Here is a 23,116-nt window from a genome sequence, read left to right on the forward strand (position 1 = left end):
ATCATCAAAAACAAATGCCTTTTGGGAAAACATGGATGAGCCAAACCAACTTACTCATTCCAGTACAAGGGTGATGAAGGTAAAGGTGATAATAAAAATTCACTTCTGGTAGATTGATTGCACCATTCTGAGTTTATCAGTCTATGAAACTCTAACCTTAGTAAGGCTTAGAGAGTTCCCCAGTGAAAAATGTTTGGACTGTGACTGCCTTAAATTCTGTGCGTTCAGATTTTTCAGTAGAGTGGAATTAATAAATGGGTGTTCTCCACTGACAAGCTGTCAAGTTACTTCCAGAAGACCCACTGTAACTATCATCTTTCTAGCAGCAGTTTTTGCTGGTTTTGTTTTCTTTTGGTTTCTGACATCAGCTTCTGGTTCTTTCTTTTTTTTTCTAATTCCTTTCTTGCCATTATGATGATGGAATTTACCGACAGCAAGCTTCCAACCTTGCCTGCACAGGATGGTTTGTCCTGATATGGGTGGCTTGAAATACCATTGCATTTGACTGAAGTGCAGATTCTCACATGTAGCCATACTGTCTGTCTCTACAAACTACATACAAATGTTTGAAAAAGCTGTGCTCATTTTCCCCCTCATTCCTTTCTCATACATTGTTTTAAAAACAAATTTCACATGCAGAACAGAGGCTGGTTGCAGAAAGCAAATGACAACAGAATGAGGAAATGGGAAGCAACTGAACATTTTATTTGCAGTTGAATGAGTTCTCCACATGAATGTTGTTTTGAGGCTTCTCTCTCTAACAAGCAATGATATAAATTCAGCATTCTGTTTCTAACTCACCCTACCCTTCCCTTGTGCTCCCTGTTTTCACAACCCAGATTTTATTTTGGGTTTAGGTCTGACTGGGTTTTTTAGATACCAGGATAATTCAGATTTGTTTACCAACATTTCATTATCTTCATTACCAATGAAGACAATGTGGGACCAGGTCTCTTTTCAGTCAACTCAGCTGGGCATGATATCTGAGGATTAATCATCAAGGTTTAAAAGGAAATCCAAAAGGTGGGTATGGGAACTGGGATAAAGCAATTAACTCTGAAGTGTTTATAACTGCAAGTTTTGGAAACAAAAGCTGTTGGAAGTAGTTTAGAGGAAGTTACGAACTTTAGGGTTTTAGGGTCATGGTCCACTTGTTGGTGGCATCTTGTGCATTAAGGAAAGCATCAGCAGTTGGGCAAGGGAGGGGATTGTCCTGCTCTGCTCTGCACTGGGGTGGCCTCACCTCGAGTCCTGTGTGCGGTGTTGGGCACCACAGTATAAGGCATTAAGCCAGGTGAGAGTGTCCAAATGAGGCTACAAAGGTGAAGGACCTTGAGGAGAAGCCGTATGAGGAGCAGCTGAGGTCACTTGGTCTGTTCAGCCTGGAGAAGAAGAGACTGAGGGGAGACCTTGTTAGTCTGCAACTTCCTCAAAAGGGGAAGGGGAGGGACAGACACTGGTCTCTTCTTTTTGGTCACCAGTGACAGACACAAGGGAATGGCCTGGACTTGTGTCAGGGGACAATTAGGTTTGATATCAGGAAAAGGATGGTGGGACACTGGCACAGGTTCCCCAGGGAAGTAGTCATAGCACCAGCCTGACAGAGTTCAAGAAATGTTTGACCAATGCACTCAGGCACACTGTGTGATTCTCAGGGATGGTTCTGTGCAGAGACAGAAGTTGGACTCAAGGATACTGATGGATGCCTTCCAACTCTGCATATCTTATGATTCTATGTCTTTCTGCTACTTCTCAGGACCATCCTGTTGACCCTGGGTCAGTATCCTTGCTTTAGAAAGTGAGTATTCTCCAAACTTAAGAGGTAAACTGCCTAAGAATTTGTGTAGGGTGCTGGTGCAGAGGGAATGGGTGTCCAATGTCAGACAGAACATGCTGGCAGCCCTGGGGAGACTGAGGTGGTGCAGCTAAAGCAGCAGCTGGCTGGGTTTGGTAGCTCTGGGGGACTTGGATGTGCCCCAGGCCTCTGCCAGAATGGTCATTCTCATCACCAGGCAAACAAAGAACTTTGGAGCCTCTCTTGGACCCTGCCTCCCTGCTGGGGCTGTGTTCCTGGGTCTGCAGTGTCTGTGATATTTTCCAGGCAGGGCTTTGACACCAGTGCTGCAGAGCTGACAAACTGCTGTCCTTTGGCTTTATCTACTTCGCATTAGACATGAACTGTCTGCCCTTACCTCTGTTTCACATTGTCACACATTACAACACTCGTCCCCAAACTCTGAACCACAAAATGAATGGACTGGGAAGAGAGCTGCTTTAATCCAGTCAGACCACAAAAATGGCATTAGTTTTCACTAAACTGAGGCCACTGTACTGAACTGATGTGCTGAGTCTAAATTTTAGTGCATAATTGCTAATCATTAATTTAGTGTAACTTAGATCCACTCTTAAGATTGTCTCCATGCAAAAGGTGCTGTAGAGGGTTAACTGCTTCAATTTAAAAACTGTTTTGGCCAAGTAAATACAATCTCTGTGTTTAGCACAGTTGGTAGAGTAGGCTCTTGGCTGTGAAATGTGCAGTGCTTCTTTTGTAGTATAGCCTGCAGAAAAAGCAAAAAAAAAGCAGCTGTTTGGAAACTACTTGATTACACTTTAACTAGATGAATCCATCTACTGACAATTTTGCTGCCTCAAAAGCCTCCTTACCCTTGCTTTCTTGGTTTATTGAGAAAACTTCCTAAGTGTGTCTGAATGTCTCTCCCCTAAAGTGAGCAAAATATGTTCTGTCTTCAGTCTTTCCAAGCATCAAGGTGAAAGCATGAATTGTTTGTTTTCCAGAGTCAGGATGACAAATGCCATTCTGTTGGAAATAATTTCTCAGGCTTCTGGCTTGTTTTCTAAACAAAATCATATAAGAGACTTTTACACAGCTACAGCAGTTGGTGCAGACACATAAGGCCACTGATTTCATAGGTGTCTATCTTTGATGGGGCTCTGAACTGTTTGCTTTGTTTGAAAAATAACCCCTCAAGATCAGAGATGTCAACAGCTGTATCAGCCTTTGAGGAGAGCAGAACAGAAAAGGGTAACTGCAGCGCCCATACTTTTATTGCCACACAACAGTCCCAGCTGCAGCTAGCAACTATGAGGTCATTAACACTAAAAAAACTTAAATATAAATTTATTTAGCAAATTATAGTCAGTATGAGAGGTGAGGGAAGAGGTACTGGTTTTTTCCACACACCTTTGCCCTGAAATGGATGTAAGACCTTGTCTAATTAGGGTTACCTGCAGATAACAGTGAGAAAAAGGCCTCTTTATTGTTTTTATCTTCCTCCAGCAATGCCTGAAACCCAGATTCTTATTAAACAGTAATGAGAATGTCAATTTGCACTATTCATGCTGTACTTTGCATCCAGAGGGATTATAGGCATGTTTAGCAAAATTGTAATTATGGATTATTTCAACCAGAGAGAACTGATAGCCACTCATTCACTTGAGTGCACAAGGCAACATCTTTCTGTTTCAATCTTGGCCCCTGCTTTGAGGCAAAGCTATCAGATGATAAATTTTTGTTGCTGCCATTAATCCTTTTCCCATCTTTAAGATACAAAGTCAGTTAACCCAAGAGTGCAGTTTCAAACGGGAGACAGGCTGATGAACTGCAATGTCGAGTTTATGGTCTGGAAGCTGCAGTGTCCCAGAGGAATGTGACTGCAGGTAAAGGCAGGTTGTGAGTTATGTGTCCATGTCTCTGAATGTTTCTTTAACCTTTGAAGGAATAGGCAACTTAAGCCAAACATAAAAGAGGAGACAACATGCTCTGTAATGAAAGCATTTAGGTAAAGGAGAGAGACCAAAACCTACCTTCAGGGAAAGTCACACAACACAAAAGCCATATCTGTGCTTTCTGACGCCACAGCTGCTGAAGCTGCACAACACACCCAGTTAATAACTTTAAACCATAATTTGTATCCTTTTGCTTTGTAGGGATATAATGGGAAATAAAAGGAGAACTGCATTTAGTGGGAGAGGCAATTAGGAGACAAAAGATCCCAAGTGGTAGGAAATCAGGCTTCAGTAGTGGTTCTTTTCTTGGAGCAGCTTAGAAACCATGTGGGGCAGTCAAACAAGACTGCATCCTTGTAATTCAGTTAGATACATGTCTATGATTGCAGGAGTTTTTTAGAGGCTTTCAAGACAGCAGTGAGAGTTTTATAGTTCTTAATTGAATTAACCTGGAACTTAAACCTTTTAACAGAAATCTTTCTTCTCAGCTGTTTGCTATGTAACTTTTAAAGGTAATGCTTATGTAATTCACGTAGTTGTAAAAGCTTGATTAGGGATTTCTACCCCTACCTGTCTGAAGTTTCTGCTTTTTTTCTGTGCTATTAAAATCCTACTGTCAATCTGGCAAACACATGCAGAAAGATTGATGGGCAATGCCCAAATTCCTAGTAAGTTAAGTACAAAGAAAAAAACTCCAGTGATCTTTCAAGGTCCATTTCTATGCTATGAAGAATATAAAGAACTACAAATTTAATTACAGTTTCCTCCTGCAGGAAAATGTTGGCTGTTCCTGCTGCAGGAAACTGAGAAATGCTCATTAGTGCAGAGCTGAAGACAAGACACAAACCAAATCTGGGAAAATCAAGAAATGGGAGATATTTTTAATTAATGCACAAATATACTTGGCTTCTCTGGCTTTAAGCCAATCAAGTTCAGGTGAAAAGTTGGTGCAAAACCCTTAAGTCACATTTATGCCACTGAGCACAAGGAGACCAGCTGTGACAGGAGATTTTTTTTCTCCCGCAGGGAGTTACTATTGTTAAAGGTGATGCAGAGCTGGAAAAATTGTCTGAGGAGGTTGGAATTCTCTGTGCTCAACACAGGAGTGCCATCAAACTCGAGACACATAGCCTGAAATGCATCAAAAACTTTGCAGTGTATTGTAGCTACCTTTTCACCTGCGATATTTTTATTCCTATGTCTAATATTTAATGGATACTGTGAAGTTTGTTTTTTTTCCATTTCAAAAAGGTAGAAGGAAGTTTGCCCAGCTGCTGTCCCACAGTACAAACAGGATAAGAAGTAATTTGCCAGATAATAAGGCAATATTAAATGGCTCTTTTTTTTTAAGCATTAACACTAGTACTTCTGATAAGGCAATCCAGGCTTGCATCATGTAAAGAGTTGTCTTTTTTGTTAAATCGACTGCACTGTGCCACTGACCTGACTTCAGACCTATAGTATTTGGCCAGATATATCTATATAGGGGTGGCAATTCTAATGTGCAATAGCTGTGTTGTGACTGTAAAGGCAAAGATGTTTTTGAAACAGATCATGTCAGCTTCAGGAATTGCCCAGGTGGACTAAGACTTCAGACAGTTCGTACGAATAATCTACAATTCGCAGTCTGAGCCTTTTCCTCTAGGTATTTTCTCCAGTCTTTTTCCTTTCTCTTTCCAATCTTCCTCTTCTTCCCTCTCCAGTGCACTAGGTCCTGCCCTGTCTCAGCAGCATAGTACAGTTGCTGCTCTTCTTTCTGGGTTCATGTGATGTTTGTGTAGGCAGACCTCTCAAGCCCCTGCTGCAGAATGTGTGGACACCTGCTGCATCTGGCCAGACTGGGTCCTTGTGCACGCTGGCCAGCTGCCAGCTGCTCTCCTGCTGCTTCAGCAGAAGGCCAGAGTCCCTCGGGCAAGCACCCTGAAATAATGCCAGAAGCAGTCAACCACAGCTAAAATCTTGGATCATATCTAAGAAGTGTCTCAATTAACATGAGGTGCAGGATCACAGATACACTACAAAAACACCCTCATCTTTTTTAGCTAAAGTTAGTGGGAGATGCTAACACAGGGTGAGGAAGTGGTACAACCACACCACATTGCACACAGATATTCATCAGGGCTAACTCACATCAAAGCTGATGGCACGCAAAGCCTTTGAGTCAGTGGCAATTTTTCTTGGTAGCTGAAGGGTTGGCATTAAGTGGCTGCATCTCTGTTTTTCAGAAATTAAATTGAAGACTGGAATTCACTAGAGAATTTGGTGTCACTGGGAACAGACCTCCACCTTTTAACACCTCTCCACACCTTTTAATCGTGGCTTTCAACAGGACCAGAAAAGATGCAGTTGTGGGGAAAATAGTTTCATATAATAAAGTAGATTTGGGACAGCAGAAATCTTCTGCTTCACTGAGATGTCTCTCACTGCAGGAATGAATGCTGATAAACTCATTACTATGAATTGAAAGGGCATGGAGTGAGCTGCAAAAATTGCAGAAAATTTCAGGTTTTGTGAGTGGTTGCAACTGTTTGCAAAAATTGTCTCCTGTCAAGATTATTCATGGATTGTTTTTTGCAGACTAAGCAATATATTATTCAACTATATTATGCTGAATGTTCACAACTTGGGGTTCCTTTTTTTTTCCCCCTTTACCCTAACACTTTTCTTAGAGGTCAAAAACAACAGCTTTTGTATTTTCTTGAGTTCTACTTTAACTCTGTGTTAGTAACTCTTCAGGTTTTGCAGCTCAGGTTCAAGCTGTCAGCATTACCAGCAATATCTTTTTAATTTTGACCCAAGAAGCAGCAATGACAGAGGAGGAAACACTCTAAGACCAAAAAGTAATGATGGCATTGATACTCAGCTGACATGGTTGCAGAATGAGCAGATTTTTTGCTAGTCTGCAAGATGTGATTTGTATACAGACTCAAGTAGGTTTCATGTGGACAGGAAGTCAAAGCCCTTTGAAGATTTCAAGAGCAAGGTGATAATAGGCATTGCTAGTAAATGGGAAAAAGAAGTTCCAAAAACTGACTAAGGAGCAAGGAGGAGGTATTTAGTTAGCAATAGTGTAAGAGATAATTTTTTTTGAGTACTATGCCATGATTAATGACACTTTTTATATCTTACTTATGCTTCCAGGTGCCTAGCAGATGGAAGGAGAGAACAGCAGATAGGATACTACTACACCTAAATGAAAAGTCTCTCCCTACTGCCTTCACAGGCTACAGTAACAAAGGCTGGTCCAGAAGTAAACCTGAATGTATTTTATAATCATTCCAGGTCATTTTAGAAAATGCCGCTGAACTGGCAACCTTGAAATAGGAAAAGTGTAACTCACACATAAATCAAAGAGAGGCAGTAATACTCCAGTGCTGTGCACATGTACTTCAATGCATCCGGATGCAGTATTCAATACCAGCTCCAGTCATTCACTCTGCTAATCCATCCTAGGTACTGGGTGATGCAGATGCTCCTCCTGAGCAAGAGCAGCACATCATGTCCCCCCTTCACACAGTGCAGCACAGTACAGAAGGGCAAGGACATCGGCTGAAAGGCTTCCTTTGATCGTGGTAGCCTTGGAATATGGTGATGCAAAACACAGCTAGGTGCTTAGAGAAAAACATTGGTATCTTGTGTTTTATTTGTTTTGTTGTTTTTTTTTTACTGCCATCCTATTGCAACCCTTGTCTACCACATCCTGCCTGATGCAGTGCTCTCACGCCCAGAGGCTGCTGCCTGCACACTAAACCTTTCGTGTCTGCTTAAAGATGACTCATCAAAAGTGTTGTCTTGACCTGCCCCAGTACCTTCTCTACTCTCCACCTAGAGAGGGGAAGAAGTGCAGCTCCTTCCACAGTGCTACACTACTAGAAAAAACCAGAAAAGATTCATAAGTATATCTGCACTTATCTTGCATGGAAAAAAAGCTTACTTTTATAGCCTAGACAATAAAGGCCTCAGAGTATCTTCCAGAGATCAAATTGTACTGCAGCTTTTGATTAGTGACAATACCAATCTATGTGCCTTTTGGCATCATCCACCTGCCTGGATGCTTGTAAACACAAATAATCAAACACTTAAGTACTATTTTTATAAGTAACTAAGACCTAGAATTAAATTCAGGCAAAACTTAACAGCATTGTCTTGGTCAAACACTGACTAAAAGAGCTCAGAGTTGCATTAGAAATGCTGCGCTTCTATCCTGTAGAGATACAGGATTCCTAGAATAGGGCTGACATCCTTCATCATTACTGAAAAGAGTTTTAATTCATGCACGCTTGCTGCTACATTGAAACAAGTAACTTTATTCCCAGAATGCTGTGGAATCAGCTATCAAATAACAGAAGTTCTTTTTAAGGTATGCAATAAATGAAGGACAAGGTGAGTGATAACTATCCAAGGTCAGTTGTCACTAGAGAAGCCATCAAATGTGATTTGAGCATGCTCCAGAAACCAAATGCCAATTTGGAAGTAGAGCAATAGCATCTGTATGAAGCACTTACATGCCACTGCAGTAGCAAAAGGGAAGGACTGTCTCTTGTTAAAGGGCTGCTTCTTGTTAAAACACCTGAAGTATTACTCAATATAGCAAAATTCAAAGTCTGCTTTAGAAAAAATGTTATACCTACAGGAGATTGTCTTCAAAGAACAGCAGTAACACAGACTGGTCTTACATGGATAAACCACTATACACAGACTTTCAGTGGTGCACTGTAACAAAAGCTGAATTCAGTCCTCAACTCCATGGACTAGATGGATGATTTCCCAGAAGGCAAAGCAATTTTAATAACATCAGGAGGCTCTAGGTTTCCTTCATTCCCATACAGCCTTTCCAGAACTACAGCTAACTTTTTTTCAATTTCTCGTCATATACAACTGTGTCATGTCAATACACATTCATACTTGGTACACTACCCACATAACTATCAAGGTCATGATGTGAAACTGAGGTTTCTTCCCCCAGAGCTGGTTATCATTTCAGTCAGTCAGCAACCACAGAACTGCACACCCTCTGTTCTCTTGCTCAAGCATACTGATAATTTCTCTGACATGTGGGGACTGAGGGACCAGGTAGATGAAGCTGCTATCCATCATATTTGAGAAGTCAGGGTGGTCAGGTTTAGCTCACACTGACTGGAAAAGGGGAAATATAATCCCATTTTTAAAAACAAAAAGAAAAAGGGTCCAAGGAACTACAGGCTGGTCAGTGTCACCTTGGTGCCTGGCAAGAAGATGGAACAAATCCTCCTGGAATCTTGTGCTAAAGCACATGGGAAATAAAGACACAATTGGTGACAGCCAGCACAGCCTCACTAAGGGCAAATCATGCCTGACCAATCTGGTGGCTTTCCCCAGTGGGGTTACAGCACTGGTGGGTGAAGGAAGAGTGACAGACATCACTTACCTTGACCTGTGCAAAGTATTTGACACTGTCCCACATGACATCTTTGTCTCTAAACTGGAGAGACCTGGATTTGGCAGATGGCCCACGGGGTGGATAAGGAATTGGCTGGATGGACACACTCAGAGTTGCAGTCAATGGCTCAGTGTCCAAGGGGAAACCAGTGGTGAGAGACATCCTCAGGGCTCGGCACTGGGACCAGCACTGTTTAACAGCTTTGTCAGTGACACAGACATTGGGATCAAGGGCACCCTCAGCAAGTTTGCCAATGACACCAAGCTGTGTGGTGCAGTGGACACACTGGAGGGAAGGGATGTCATCCAGAGGGACCCTGGCAGGTTTGAGAGGTGGGACTGTGCAGACCTCATGAAGTTCAACAAGGCCATGTGCAAAGTCCTGCATCTGGGTGAGCACAATCACAAAAATACAGGCTGGGCTGTGAATGGACTGAGAGCAGCCCTGAGGAGGACTTAGATGTTTTGGTCAATGAGAAGCCCAACCTGAGCTGGCAATGTGCACTCACAACCCAGAACAACTGTGTACTGGGGTGCATCAAGAGAAGTGTGATCAGCAGGTCATGGAAGGTGATTCTTGCTCTCCACCCGGCTCCTGTGAACCCACCTCAAGCACTGCATCTGTCAGACCTGCAGGAGTGAGTCTAGAGCAGCTGCAGATATCCCATCCCTGGTAATGCTAAAGCTCCATCCAACCTGGCCTTGGAGCAACGTGGTCTAGTGGAAGGTGCTCCTGCCCAGGGCAGAGGAGTTGAAACTAGATGATCCCCAAAGTCCCTGCCAATCGCAACCACTCCATGGTTCTTTGCAATCAGAAAAGAAATAAGGCTCAGAGCAATACCTTTTTCATGAAAGTTCTAACAGCCTCTGTGCAAACATACACAGCAGCCCCTCTTCCACATGACATCCAGCATTACAAACTTTGCTTAGAAAAAGGAGTATTAAGTCTCACAGGTTGTTACAAGTGTAACACTTAACGCATACTTTGCTCCTCTTTGGCTTTAAGTGGAAAACAAGAGTTAAGCTAACATGGAAAAATATGACCTGAATGAAAATTCTTCTTGAGATAATTCTAAATCTGAATCGGTTTTGTTAAATACAAAGTTAATACTGTTTTTAGGGGAACTAACTCTTCAAACCTTGCATTATTCGTCTTTCCCTTAATATTTCTCAATTCCCATGGGAAACAGCTCACCTCCAAGTCAGCAACCAGACATTCTGCTCGGGGCTTGCTCACATTAAAGAAAGTTCACAAGTAAAATTCCATTCAACAGATTTTATTTATCAATTTGGTTTTGTGATTACAACTGCTTCAGTTTTCTTCCACTGAAGACAAAATACAAACTTTAACAGCAACACTTGCAGAGAACATTCGTAAGGTAACAGCTTGGTATTTGCACAAGTTGGCTTCAAGAAAAAGCCAGATAACTTGAAGAGTCACTACGATTCAGTGCCTAAAACTGATTTAGGGGCAAGTACAACTACAGATCTATGAGCTACCTTCCACTTCAAAACACAAGGCCAAGAAAAACTGCAAGTTGTTACTTCAGGTTTTATGCTAGTACACAGCACAGATCAGCTGATACTGCATTTCACAAAGGAGTAATCACTTTTGACAGTGAGGCAGCCAAGCATATGGTGAAGATGTATAACCCAGCCTCCCCTCCCCCCAAACAGCTAAAAGGGAAACAATTCAAGCCACAACTCTGAACTGTGGAATTACACCTTGCTGGCAAGGCTAATGAGCAAGAGGTGTGTAGTGCAGGCCTTCCAGAACGTGACTAAATTGACACAGCACAAACTTGAGTTTTTCAGATAGGCATTTTTACATGCCAGAGATCCTGGGTTTCCTAAAGTCTTGGAAAATAGCAATTGCTGGCACCACAACAAATTTAGTAACTAAGGCAAGGTATTCCTTCTATCCTTTTAAACAAAATTTGAGGCAAACAAGTAAGCAATTTTAAGGCACTTTAAACATTATTTTTAGTTTGTTTTACCAACATATTTTATCTGCAACCTAAATCAGGATTAGCAAAGCTCATGAATAAGCATTTCAGCAACATTTTACAGAGAGATTTTTCTGTGGCAATGTTCTCCATGCTATGAAGTGTTCTGTAGGACTTTTCTGCAAGTTTCCCAAAAGAGCCTTTTGAGGCCAAAAATTGTATACTACATACAGTTTGCTTTGCTGAGCTAAAGGCAAACTGTCGTATTTCAATTGAGTATTTTGTTCACTTCAAAGCACAGAATACAAGCTCATGGATTTATTTTTTTTTAAACAAATGTAGCAAAATAGTTCTTAGATAGGGAAAGGACAGATTTAAGTGATTTCACAATAAGGCCAACGATATACTGCCTAACTCATCCACATACTGTTGCTGAAAACTGGCTGCTCACTGCTGTTTTCATAAACCTGAGCTGATTGTCTTAGTTTTGTTTAGAAAACCAAAAGCTAATGAACTCAAAGATACAGTACTGGTGAGTAATCTCTGCACTGTGTAGCAATTTGAGTTTTCTATGCAGCACAATAGAAACAATGCCATTCAAACGAAAAGAACACAAGAAAGCAACACTATACACTTCAAGTTTCCAACTGAAATGCACTTAATTTGCTTTGTAATTCAAGTCCCACTGCCATGACTATTATCTGCTATCAATGCTATTTTTGTCTTGGGTGCCAAATTCCAGTCAAGTCAGAGCTAGTAAGACAGTACTACAGATCATCCCAAAACTGATGATCAGGGGATATCATCAGAAACTATGTATTATGTGCTACCCACACCATTTGATTTTATCTCTACTTCCGTTTTTCCTGTGGATTTATTTTCACAGGTACTCAAGTCAGTCCTCGTTGGAGATGACGTACCTTTGATACTCAGATCACGTGGCTGATCCAGCCAAAGGCAAAAAAAAAAAAAAAACCCAACAAAAAACTAGCCTAAACTATTTGGCTGAATAGATTTCCTTAACCAGTTCACTGCAAGGTGACACAAACCTGAAGCCAGGAAGGGGAGAAGGGAAAGAAAAAAGATGTAGCTGTCAGTGCCAGGATTACAGCTATCCTGACTAGGATCAAATCAGGAGATCCTCCAAATGACCCTTAATTGTTCCTTCAGCAAGCAGACATACAGGAGAGTAATAAAGAAAAAAACAACCCAAGCTTCTGAAATGAATTGCAACGAGTTTAAAGAACCGTTTGATAACAAAAACATCAGGATTTCCCAAACATCAGGATTTCAAGTATAAACGTGAGCTGTTGCCTTTTTATACAGGGAGTGAACTTAATTATAGCATTAGTTTTATGGTTGATCTTTGTAGGCCAGAACAAAAGGTAAACAAGTCAAAGCTTCTGTTTGTGCCTGAACATTGCTGCACCATACTCCTCACTCTAAAACAAAATCACTAAGGGACAGTTATTCTAGGGATTTTTTTTTTTTTAACTGGAATGCTCAAGTCACATATATTCTATATTCCTATGTAAAGCGAATACTTAAAAGTTCTATTTAGCTTTGAGATAGCTGGGACATGCTTACAGCCTACTGAAATTTAGTCTTTTAAGGCACTAATATTTATTTCCCCATTAGAAGGATTATTCCTACATCCACCCTCAACATTAATTGGAAATGGCATAGGAATTCTGTTTGGAATGAAGTATTTTATGAGGCAACTTTTATTCTTGTGTTTTAAAAAAAAAAAAAGTTATGTTATTCTGTTAAGACATTGTCTAATTCTACGTTTTTGTCCATCTTTCTAGCAACACACTGTAAGAGCCATAAGCTACTATAAATGGTATTTCACTCCCTGAAATCAGTCACCAGTAATTCACATCTTGACAAAACTGAAGGGATACTGTATCAGATGTTGTTTCAATTAGCCTTCAGAAAAAGTAATTTTACGATTGTCTACTGGACAGTGTTGCCACTGAATAAGAATCTCTAAACATTCTACATTTGGTATATCAAGAAAAGTCCCACATCAGCAGCCACTAAAGGAAAATAAAACAGCCATTAGAACCCATGCAGCATATTGCAAATAATCCTGTTGAAGAGATTCATATCACTTCTTGCCAACTATAATGTTGCAAAAATATTCATTTAAAGTCTTCTTTTAGAGATTTAAAGGATATTATGAACTGCTGTCTTCCATGAGCAACAGAAAATATTTTGGTTCAGTGAACTACAGGTGTTGGGCTACTAGTCCATTACCAAGGGGCAGGTCCTAAAGCGTGTGGTAATTTCGGTCTTTAGATCTGCAGAATTTGTACAGAAAGAAAATAACAGCCTGCAGACCCAGAACAAGGACAATTCCACCTATGAAACTTGCAGCATCAAATGTAGATTTGCGTGGAACAGGTACAGGAGCCACAGTAGTATCTGAACCTGTTAAACACCAAATTAGAAACTGTAAGTGCACAATGCTCCCAACAGTTTTACAGATTTTAGTGCTGGATTCTTTGTATTAGGATTACTCAAAACATCAAAACACCAATAAGAAAACAAAAAATAATCAAAAGTGAAGACATTACAGCATCAGTACTTAGATTAGTGGTACTGAAATTCTGATTAAATGTTGTTTGTATAAGGCTAGAACTATTTATAGACAAACTGCTCTGGACCTCAAAACTGAGCAATACCCAGTTGGACTTTACTTGTATTTAAAAAAGACAAAGCCTTTCTCCTTTACATAAAGCACATTATTGATATGCCCACATTCAAGGCATATTTTTCAGTCACTGCTCCATGTTCCATTTTTTTCTCGCTTAAATTTAACATAAATTGTTATCTTCCCTCTACTGGACCCAAGAGTTATGCTTAAAAAACCAGCTGAAACACAAATACAAGTCTGGAAATAACAGCCATCTGCTGATGGGTAGTTTTAAAGAGTTCTACTTTGTGAGAGCTTTTCATGAAATGGCATATTTAGGACTGACTTGGAAATAAAAAACTTCAGCTTATTCCCATCACTGTAGCACAATGTCATTTAACAAAAACAAAATAAAAGCATTATTATGGTGAAAAAAAAAAAAATACCACCTCCCAGAGACAAGGGACTTCCAACCACACTATTAAAATCATCCAGCTGATCTCATTTGACCACCATGTTTCTGACTTTCTCTATCTCACCAATTAGCTCTGTTTTTCAGGCTATGTAACCTTGCTACTTGCATACACCACCCTAACAAAATTAGACTTGTCATAAAATTAGAAGTGACAACACCAGACACGCCAATGCTACTTTAATGCTGTCACTTGGTGAGTCTTTCAAGGTAGCTCTTTTAAAGCAAGACTGATTTCTAAGTAATTTATGCTTTAATTATGAGAGTTGTAGCAGTTACCTGCAGTAGTGGGTGTCGTGGTAGCTGAAGTAACGGTAGGTTTAGGCTGAGGAGCATGAGTAGTTGCATTGGTGACGTTGGCTGTTTGAGAGAAGACAGTATGTATACACCATAAGCTCCAAAGAAAAGTCTGCAAGCACTGGAATTCCTATACAAATGATTTTTCCTGTTTTGCTTTAACAAGGATAAGCTTTGCCCTCAGTCTGTATCCCACACAATTTAGGTGGTGAGCTGCATGGCATTAAGCCAAGTTTCTGCAACAAGGATTATTTTCAAACTTGCGTACTATTGTTATCCAAATATTTCAAGGTTCTCCGCAGATCAGTGATTCTTTGTTCAGACAAAATGACTTTTCTTTCAAGCATTCATATAAATGCTGGTATTTGAACAAGAATCAAGAGTTCTGCTTCAAGACAAACTGAGAATCTTGCATCAAGGCAAAGGACTTTAATTAAACTGTCAGTAGAACCAGTTAGTATTACTTGTACTAAAAAACTATTTAATGTAATACATCTAGACAGGAGACACACACTCTTTCCTCTCCTGACCTCAAAGAATGCCATCATTGGAATAAAGCCACTCACCTAAAACAAAACTGTCTCCTAAAAACTTCCATTATTAACCTACATAATCTGGGTCTATGGCCTCTCCCCCACCCCTAAAGATTAGTATTACTAAAAATTAATCAGTATTCCACTCTGAGCCTGGGACAAGTGTCAACATTTGTGGGTTTACTCAAAGCTAAACATCACCCTACTGTACATTAGGATGTTCTGAGCCTAATCAAGTACCAACCTGTTACCTCCCACCTCCCTTAATCAGCAAGTTTTTAAAGATTAGGTTATTTTTTAAAAAAATACTTTAATTGTAGAGATGGCAGAAAAATTTTTGAAAAAACCCAAAAAACCAAACTCTTAAGAATTCATGATTAGCGGCAATTACTAATTCAATTACCACTGCACTAACTTTTAACACAGAAAATACTTTCCACCAACATTACTAAGAGTTTTCTAAAATCCATTCTTCCAAACCTTGGAACCATTTATGCATTCTGCAGACCAGATTTTTAGTAGCCAAGCTACTACAGTGAACTTTGGAAGAAGCCCCATTCCCTCATGTTATTCTGTTACTAGTTCTAGGAACTAGAATTCTGTAACCAGTTCCTAGTTTCCTGCTATTCTGTGCTCAGTGCTACTGTATTACCTATAGGAGTAGGAGCTGTGGTGGCAGAACTGGCTGTGGTAGCATTGGAAGATGCTGTGGTTGCATTGGAAGAGGCAGTGGTGGCATTGGTGGGTGTTACAGTGACATTGGAAGATGCCGTAGTAACACTGGTAGAAGGAGAAACTGTGGCAGCTAAGAAAAAACGAAGAGTTACATTAGAGAGGTTAATGCTGGTATTGAACAAAAAAACAACCCAACAAAATCAGCAGGCATAGCTTTAGGAATTTCATACAGCGCTGAGTTCTACTGTAGTTTTAGTTTGAAATTACAGAGCTTTTCAATCCACCATACTAACATCAAAAGTTGCATGAGTGACTACATGAAAAATCTTGTCACAGGCAGCCCAATCAAGCCAGCGTTCAACTGGCAACTCAAGATTCCTCAAAGCAAACCTGAGTGAGAAGAACCCTACTGTCCAAGCAGAAACTGTGCATGCTTTACACAGGAAACTAGGTACAGAGTACTGCTTCTCAACCTCACTGCAACTGAGACTGAACCTGAGCTATCAAGTTCAACAATAAATAAGCGTTAGTTAGATAACTGAATCAGAATGGAGTGAAAACCAATCAAGAATCTGAAAGTTTAGCTACAGTTCCTGTTCTGAGAGTTGCTGCTGGATGTAGATGCTGTCAGCTTCAGTACACATTATACCAAAAAACCCTCACAACCCACAAAACAGGGAACTGAGAAGCCTCCTGCAACTTACTATGTTACCAGGTGTAGTGGGCTGATCACACATAGACAGCTTATCTAAACTGATACATCAGCAAGCCTCCTGCTGAAAAAGCATGATGCCCAGAAGTCCTTAATGCTCAGGCTCATTCAAGTGTGATTATTTACATCTTGAGCATAATTCATCAGGGTGGGAAATCAGAGGTGACTATTTCTACAGAGATAAGTTGGATACATCAGAATCTACATTGGCTCCCACTTGCATCTAGGTAGTTCAAGGCCACCTAAAAGGCTGCCAATGTTCTTCCCGTGTTAATCCCTTGAGGCAGTGTTGAGCCAAAACAACTAAGAGTCAAAAAGATATACAGATTTCTCTCACGCCTACAAAGTCCCCTATTTGTTTTCAATTATTGAAAATTTATTTCCTTGAATTTGCAGAAGTTAAACACAACAACTCGATAATGTCACCACAAGTTCAACAGAACAGACTGCAGAAACATTTCTCCTCAGATACATTATAACAAGGCATTATAACAGCATGCTGTCTTTGGAAAGCACTAAAAAAGTTCTTTCAGCACTCCTGATCAAGAGGTGATTGTTACAATTTTAGAAACAACACACAAGTCCAAGCCAAAAGGAATTATTTCTGACTGGCTGTCGCCACCACAAGATAGCCCAAAGCAGCATGGAAACTTCATCTCTGTTGGTGTCAGTCAGTCTCTTTAACAGAACTGTTTAATTCACCTAGGCAAGATTATTCAGTGTTTTCATTTGCTGTTCTAAATCTTAAAGCTAGAAAATCCTGTTTTAAAGTTCATTTCTTAACAGAATTCAGAAAAACTGAAATTGGGGGGGGGGCTTCACAAAAGTGAAATTCAAGATCTTATCTAAATTATTCATATCCTGGAAAACTGCTTTGCACAACAAGCACAAAAGTCTGAAGTAGATATGCAACTGAGCACATTCCTAGCATAAAGGATTTATCTTAGGCGGTTCTATATCCTGTATTTCAGAACTGCATGAAGATTTGAGCTAGTTAATTAAAACTGGAAGGTTCATAAGCTCTTCCTATTTACTGTGTCTCAGATGACTTAGCAGGTTACTTTTTTTGTTCAATATGCAGCTTACTGCCTTGAAGACACTGACAAATTCCTTGGGATGTGCTGTATCTAACAGGAAACACCTATTTTAATCTAAGAAACCAAGGCAGTAGCCAGATGTGTTAAATGAAACATATCAGGCTTCCTGAAACAGCAACAGTAAGCATTTAACTGAATGCTCGATGGCATTGTATATTTTAGTATCACGTATCATACCTTTAAGCAGGAAGCAAAGTTCTTATTTACATATTTGTACATGCTTATATAAATTGTAGAAGGCATCTCAACAAAAGGCCAACAGACAAAGGAGTTCTAAACACAACTGCTTCACATTAAACCATGTAAAAACTGAGTATCTAAACACTTACACGAACACTGTGTTTCAGTTTTACATTCTTCAGGTTTTGCTGTTGCATTGAGACATGTGGGGTTTTTTTCTGTCAGAAAAGAAGAGACAAGATATTATACAGTAGCTGAAGTCTAAGGTGCTTGAGACATTGTTCCTAAATAGTAATAAGCTGTTCATAGGACCAAACTAAACACCATCTGCTAGCCAAGATAACATTAAAGCCACTTTAATATACAGGACTTCAGCATTATATTAATAATACAAGAAGTTTTAGTGTTTTCTTTCACTAGTTACTCCCTCACTGAGCACTTGGGCAGTATTTACCATACATGATTATGCATCATTTTGATGTAGCAGTATAGCTTGATGTTTTTTCTTTATAGCTGATAAAATCAAACAGTGTTTCTACTATTTTGTGGCATTTTCTAAGTCAAATATTTTGCATGTCTATGGTAGCATCATAAAAAAAAAAATCTTACTGTCTTGAAAAATTCTACATCCAAGCAAAATTTTGTTTCAGCTTTTCAAAATGGTCCTTGACCTTGAAATTGTTGAAGACATCAGTTTCTTATTCTCTGCCTGCACACAGTTCTCCCTGAAAAAATTCACACAGATCTCTTGGGCTTTTGCAGGATGTGCCTGGTGGTCCAACACCACATGCAGAACTAGGAAAACAGAAAAACTAGAAACTTCTTGAAGGGCAAGCTGAATCCAAAATTGATTTCATTAGTTCCAAAACAACCCAGCCTTCATATATAACCCTTCTTGGTCACCTACAATCAAGTGCTACAAAAATCATTACTGCAGTCAAGCCATTGTGTTTCTACCTCACATAAGATGTACTAATAATCCACCTGAGGACTGCTAATGTAACCTTTGTATGATTTTGTCAACACAAACCTCATCTTCTCCAGGACTGAGTACCAGAGGTCACCTAAATGCAGTTACATCCAATTCACCTACAATGGGAAAAACAAGGCTCTGAAACCAGCTAATGCTTCTCTGCCTCTGTCATGCCCCCTTCAATGGGGCACATTTCTCAGTTTTATAAACACTGCTGTTAACTACTCTTACTTAATGAATTCCTCTCCCTAACTGCACTTCAGTTCAGGAGCAGCGGTTGTGACCACCAGGTGAAGCACAGAGCCGTGCCTGCATCACAGAATCCACTTGTGGCTCCCTAACAGCAAACACAAGTGACTTGTTTGTCCTAAACACATTCTGAACGGCCTGGAAAACATAAACTTATCAACAGCACAGATTTAAATCAGAAGCCTTAAAAATTTGGGAGTATTTTGAACATGTTAAACATCTCAGCTTCTCAGATGAAGACAGATGAATGACTTGTGTTACAGACACGTCAGACTTGTGTTAATGCTCCTTTAAGTTGTAATCAACATCAGCGTAAATGAAGCAGGTCTAGCTGTGTGTAAAGGCTCTGCACGGTGTTGAGGAACCCATTCAGTGCAGGCAGCTCAGTGAACAGCTGCAGTGAGAGCTGCAGATTGAGCTCTGTGGGGCAGGAGAGGCAAAACGCTGGGATCTGCAGATCCTTTACATAACCAAGGACAGGGGGACCTGTAGTCCAGCCAGGTGACTGGACACAGAGACATGGCAGGGGCTGATGATCCTTGACTTTTGTCCACAGACTGGGAGGGTATAAAAGCCCATGGATTCCTCCATTGGGGGTCCTCCTTGGAGGCACCTGCTCGAGCTGTTTTTGTGTTACTGCACTAGGAATAAATTGTTTTGTAGAACAAGACATTTGAGACTCTGCAATGGGAAACCCGGGGCTAAACCAGTGAGGAAACCTGGTCTGACTGGGTGTGAAGGGAGCCAAGCTGGGCACCCGTTGGGTCACTGGAGCCACCCACTGCAAAGGGCCCTCAGTCCTGGCAGTGGAAGTCTCTGGGGATGTGAATGTGACTGAAGGGTCAGACATGGAAGTTTCCTTAACAATGGCAAAGTGAGGATCTGCACAGCACAGTCCTCCTTACCTTCACATTTGATCCACAGGCAGCCTAAATCTGTCTTATTAATACAGGAATTGCAGTCAGAAATGTTTCCACAGATGTCTAGAAAACAAAACAAACAAACGAAACAAAACAAGAAACCCACATCGATTAGAACACTGTCAAAAGAGCAACTTCACCCACAGAAAATTACCTGAGATCTGTACCCTCCCATATGTACATCTCCCAGGTTAAGGCACAATCCTCTTCAGTGAACAAAGTACAATTTAAAGAAAGCTACAGCTTATGAATGCTTTTGACAAGAAATAAATGCATTTCCCTCCAGATACTGCTGATACTCTCAAACCAGACCCCATATGTACAACATGATTTTGCCTCATGCAACCTCTAACTATGGTAAACTCAGATAATGGAGCATACACTACTCTAGCGAAGATACTGAAGTCCAGTAAATTAATTTTGCAGTTAATTGAAGCTTCAGATGGTAAGTGCTTGTTTCCTTTTGATTACATTTTTCTTTTAGATAATGCAGCCAGCTATAAATAGTGCTACAGTAGAAAGCAATCAAAGTATGGGAAATAAAGACAAGAACCTGAAGAAATTAATGTACACATGCATGAAAAGGAGAGTAGAAAAAAAACTCCATCTGTTCGTATTTTGATCACGGCAGAAGCCAGCAATCTAACCAGTCCAGCTGCTTTTTTACGTCAATCTCAGTCAAACATTGTTACCTTAAAGCCACAATGACAACACATCCACTAACTGGATCAAGTAAGATCTTCTCTCCATCTACAGTTTTACCACATTAGTTTTAATTGAGACTTACTCATACAGCCATCATACTCAGCAAGCCCACATACAACCCACAACTCCTTCTGTTGCATGTTCTTCAGCACATTTCACATCATATCCACCCACTCCAGGCACCTTGGGGTGACCTTTCACTTTTCCCCATGAAAGGAATGTTGCTATCCACAGATCTTTGGCAGCCAGCACGCTCATTTACCTCTCAAGTAACAACTACAAATGAACTAACTTCAGTATTCTGACAATCCAAAGCAAGCCTGAATCCACACAGCCTTTCTCTTGGTTATGGTAGGATCGGGTCAGAAAGGCTGGCACTATTTCTTCCCTTTCACACAAGAAGAGATGAAAAGATCTTTGTGGGTTTGCATGAGTGAGGCGTGCAACAGCTGCCCTATTCCCTTCAGGAAGGCAGCACTCAAAGCACTTCAAGAGTTTTATGACTGTTTCTCGATAACAGATTTCAAGGGGGAAAAAAGTCAGTCAATTATGGTGGGTATACATCTGAGGAATGATCACAGCACACACAACGGCCTCTGACAAATGAACAACCTTCACTTTTGTAGATTTCTCACTGGTATGTGGAAAATTTAGCACAGTACATCTGTTAAGACAGGAAGACAGCCAGTAGAGCCAACTTACACCAGGTATACTAGGACTTCTAATTTAGCTCCAAAACAGCCTTCCCAGACAAATGTAGGGGAGGATCAGACTCAGATGATCAGATATTTTTATCAATTAAAATCAGAATCTGCAGCAGGGTCTCAGACGTTGTCCCAATGACACCTCCTGCTTTGAAAGACTCTGGTGGGGTCTTTTACATGGGATAACAGCAAATTGCCCAGCTCTCCCCACCAGCAGACGCCTGCTCTTCAGTGACCAAAAAAAAAAAAGAAAAAAAAAAAAAAAACACCCACAAAAAAACAACTCTGATACCACGAACTCAGCTTTTCAGCCTAGGCAAGCTGACGTTCGCTCCCAAGATAAACCCGCTGTACTGGCTCTCGCACAGCATAAATTCGGATACTCCCCTAACACGCGAGGAGGAAACCAGGAACCACTGGAGGGGTCTGTCCTGCCGGCCCAACAGCGCCCTCTCCCGTCGCAGAGGGGCGGCGTGTTAACCCCTGGCGGAGCAGCCCGGGAGCGGCGCAGGCTCCCGCAGGCTGTCCCGCATCCCGCCGGCGGGGCACGGCTGGGCAGGGCATCCCTGCGGGCTGCAGCAGCGGTGACCGGGCAGCGTCACCCTCGGCTGCACCCAGCGCCACTACGGAACGCGGCCAGGGAACGCTGGAGCGCTTCCAGACAACTTTTTGTTTTGTCTTTTTTGTTGCTGTCTCCTCGACTTGGGGCTCTATTTTGAGGTTCACGGCCCCGCAAACACTCTGGCAAACAGCCCACAGGGCCCGAGCTGTGGGAGACTGGGGGCAAACCCACGGGGCGAGTAACGGGGCTCACACCGGGATAAGGATAACGCGGCAGCAGGGACAGAATGATACGGCTGAATCGAGGCACCCGCCGCTCCCAGACCCCTTCCAAGGGTGCAAGAAGCAGCCGCGCACAATTCCCTGGCACCCTCCAAGGTCCCCGGGGGTAGCGGGTCCCGGACGAGTACAAGCAGGATAGCGGCCCCGCAGCGCCCAGCAAGCAGGGCGGCTCCGGAGGCTGCCGGAGGCTCCCGGGGCTCCCGGCAGAGAGACAGCCCCGGCGGGGCTCGGTGCGCGGAGCCCGCCTCGCTCCCCACAGCGCCGGGCATGGGGCGGGGCTGCCCCGTCAGCAGCTCCCGGAGGAAAGGTGGGGGGAGGGCGCGAATCACTCACCGAAGTCGCCGCTCGCCTCTGCGATCGCGGCCAGCCCGCAAAGGCAGCACGCTACGGAAACGACGACGAGGGAGAACGTAAGTGTCCTACGGGTCCGACTCATGGTGGCGATACGGTGAAACGAGAGGGCTGCTGCTCCCGCTGCTGCTCGGCGCTTCCCTGCCTCGCTCCGCTGCCGCCGCCCGCCCCGCGCCGCCTCACGTCACGGGAGCGCCCCGAGCTGGCCCCGCCCCCGGCCCGCTGTGGTTCCGCCTGGCTCCTCCTGCCCCCCCCATCCGGCGGGTAATGGAACGGTCCGCAGCGTGGCGGCGCGGCGCTCCCCCCCACGTGACCCCGCCGCTCCCGCGGGTGGGAGCGCTTCCCGCGCGTCACGCGCCGGCACGTCACCACGGAGGTCCCGCCCCCTCCCCGCCGGGTCCGCTCATTGGCTGGGGGCGAGGCGGGGGGCGGGGCAGGGGCGCGCGGGCTCCCGTTTCCCGCGCGCGGGCGGTGCTGGTCCCGCTCCCGCGGGCTGGGCGGGCGGTGTCGCTTGCGGGGGTCGCGGTGGGCGGTGGGGAGGGAGGTGCTCCCGCCGGCCCACATCGGCTGCTGCCCCGTTCCGGCGCCCTTCCCCCATTTCTGCCGTGACGAAACAGCGAATTGTACTTCAGTTGTTTTTCAGTGAATCGCACGTG

The 23,116-nt window shown here is 42.4% G+C and overlaps 1 protein-coding gene and 1 long non-coding RNA gene across 3 annotated transcripts; one reads left to right on the top strand and one right to left on the bottom strand.

The window, feature by feature from the left end:
* Positions 1 to 1,095: 1,095 nt before the first annotated feature.
* Positions 1,096 to 7,793, top strand: LOC147654770 (uncharacterized). 2 transcript variants are annotated; one of them, XR_015283092.1, is made up of 3 exons: positions 1,096 to 1,294; positions 1,757 to 1,798; positions 6,889 to 7,793. It is a non-coding gene; the product is annotated as an uncharacterized LOC147654770 (long non-coding RNA). The 2 variants fall into 2 exon arrangements; XR_015283091.1 differs by lacking the exon at positions 1,096 to 1,294 and having other exon boundaries at positions 1,672 to 1,798.
* A 2,633-nt stretch (positions 7,794 to 10,426) lies between these two features.
* On the bottom strand, positions 10,427 to 22,619 carry CD164 (CD164 molecule). The gene is made up of 6 exons (XM_086876775.1): positions 22,443 to 22,619; positions 19,843 to 19,920; positions 17,865 to 17,933; positions 15,704 to 15,856; positions 14,501 to 14,581; positions 10,427 to 13,544 (listed from the first exon to the last, which is right to left on the bottom strand). Exons 1-6 carry the CDS (start codon positions 22,543 to 22,545, stop codon positions 13,384 to 13,386), a joined length of 645 nt encoding a protein of 214 aa, XP_086732901.1. The 5' UTR covers positions 22,546 to 22,619; the 3' UTR covers positions 10,427 to 13,383.
* Positions 22,620 to 23,116: the final 497 nt, after the last annotated feature.

Source organism: Cyanistes caeruleus, chromosome 2, assembly GCF_971803275.1.
Source record: "Cyanistes caeruleus chromosome 2, bCyaCae1.hap1.1, whole genome shotgun sequence".
Taxonomy (NCBI): domain Eukaryota; kingdom Metazoa; phylum Chordata; class Aves; order Passeriformes; family Paridae; genus Cyanistes; species Cyanistes caeruleus.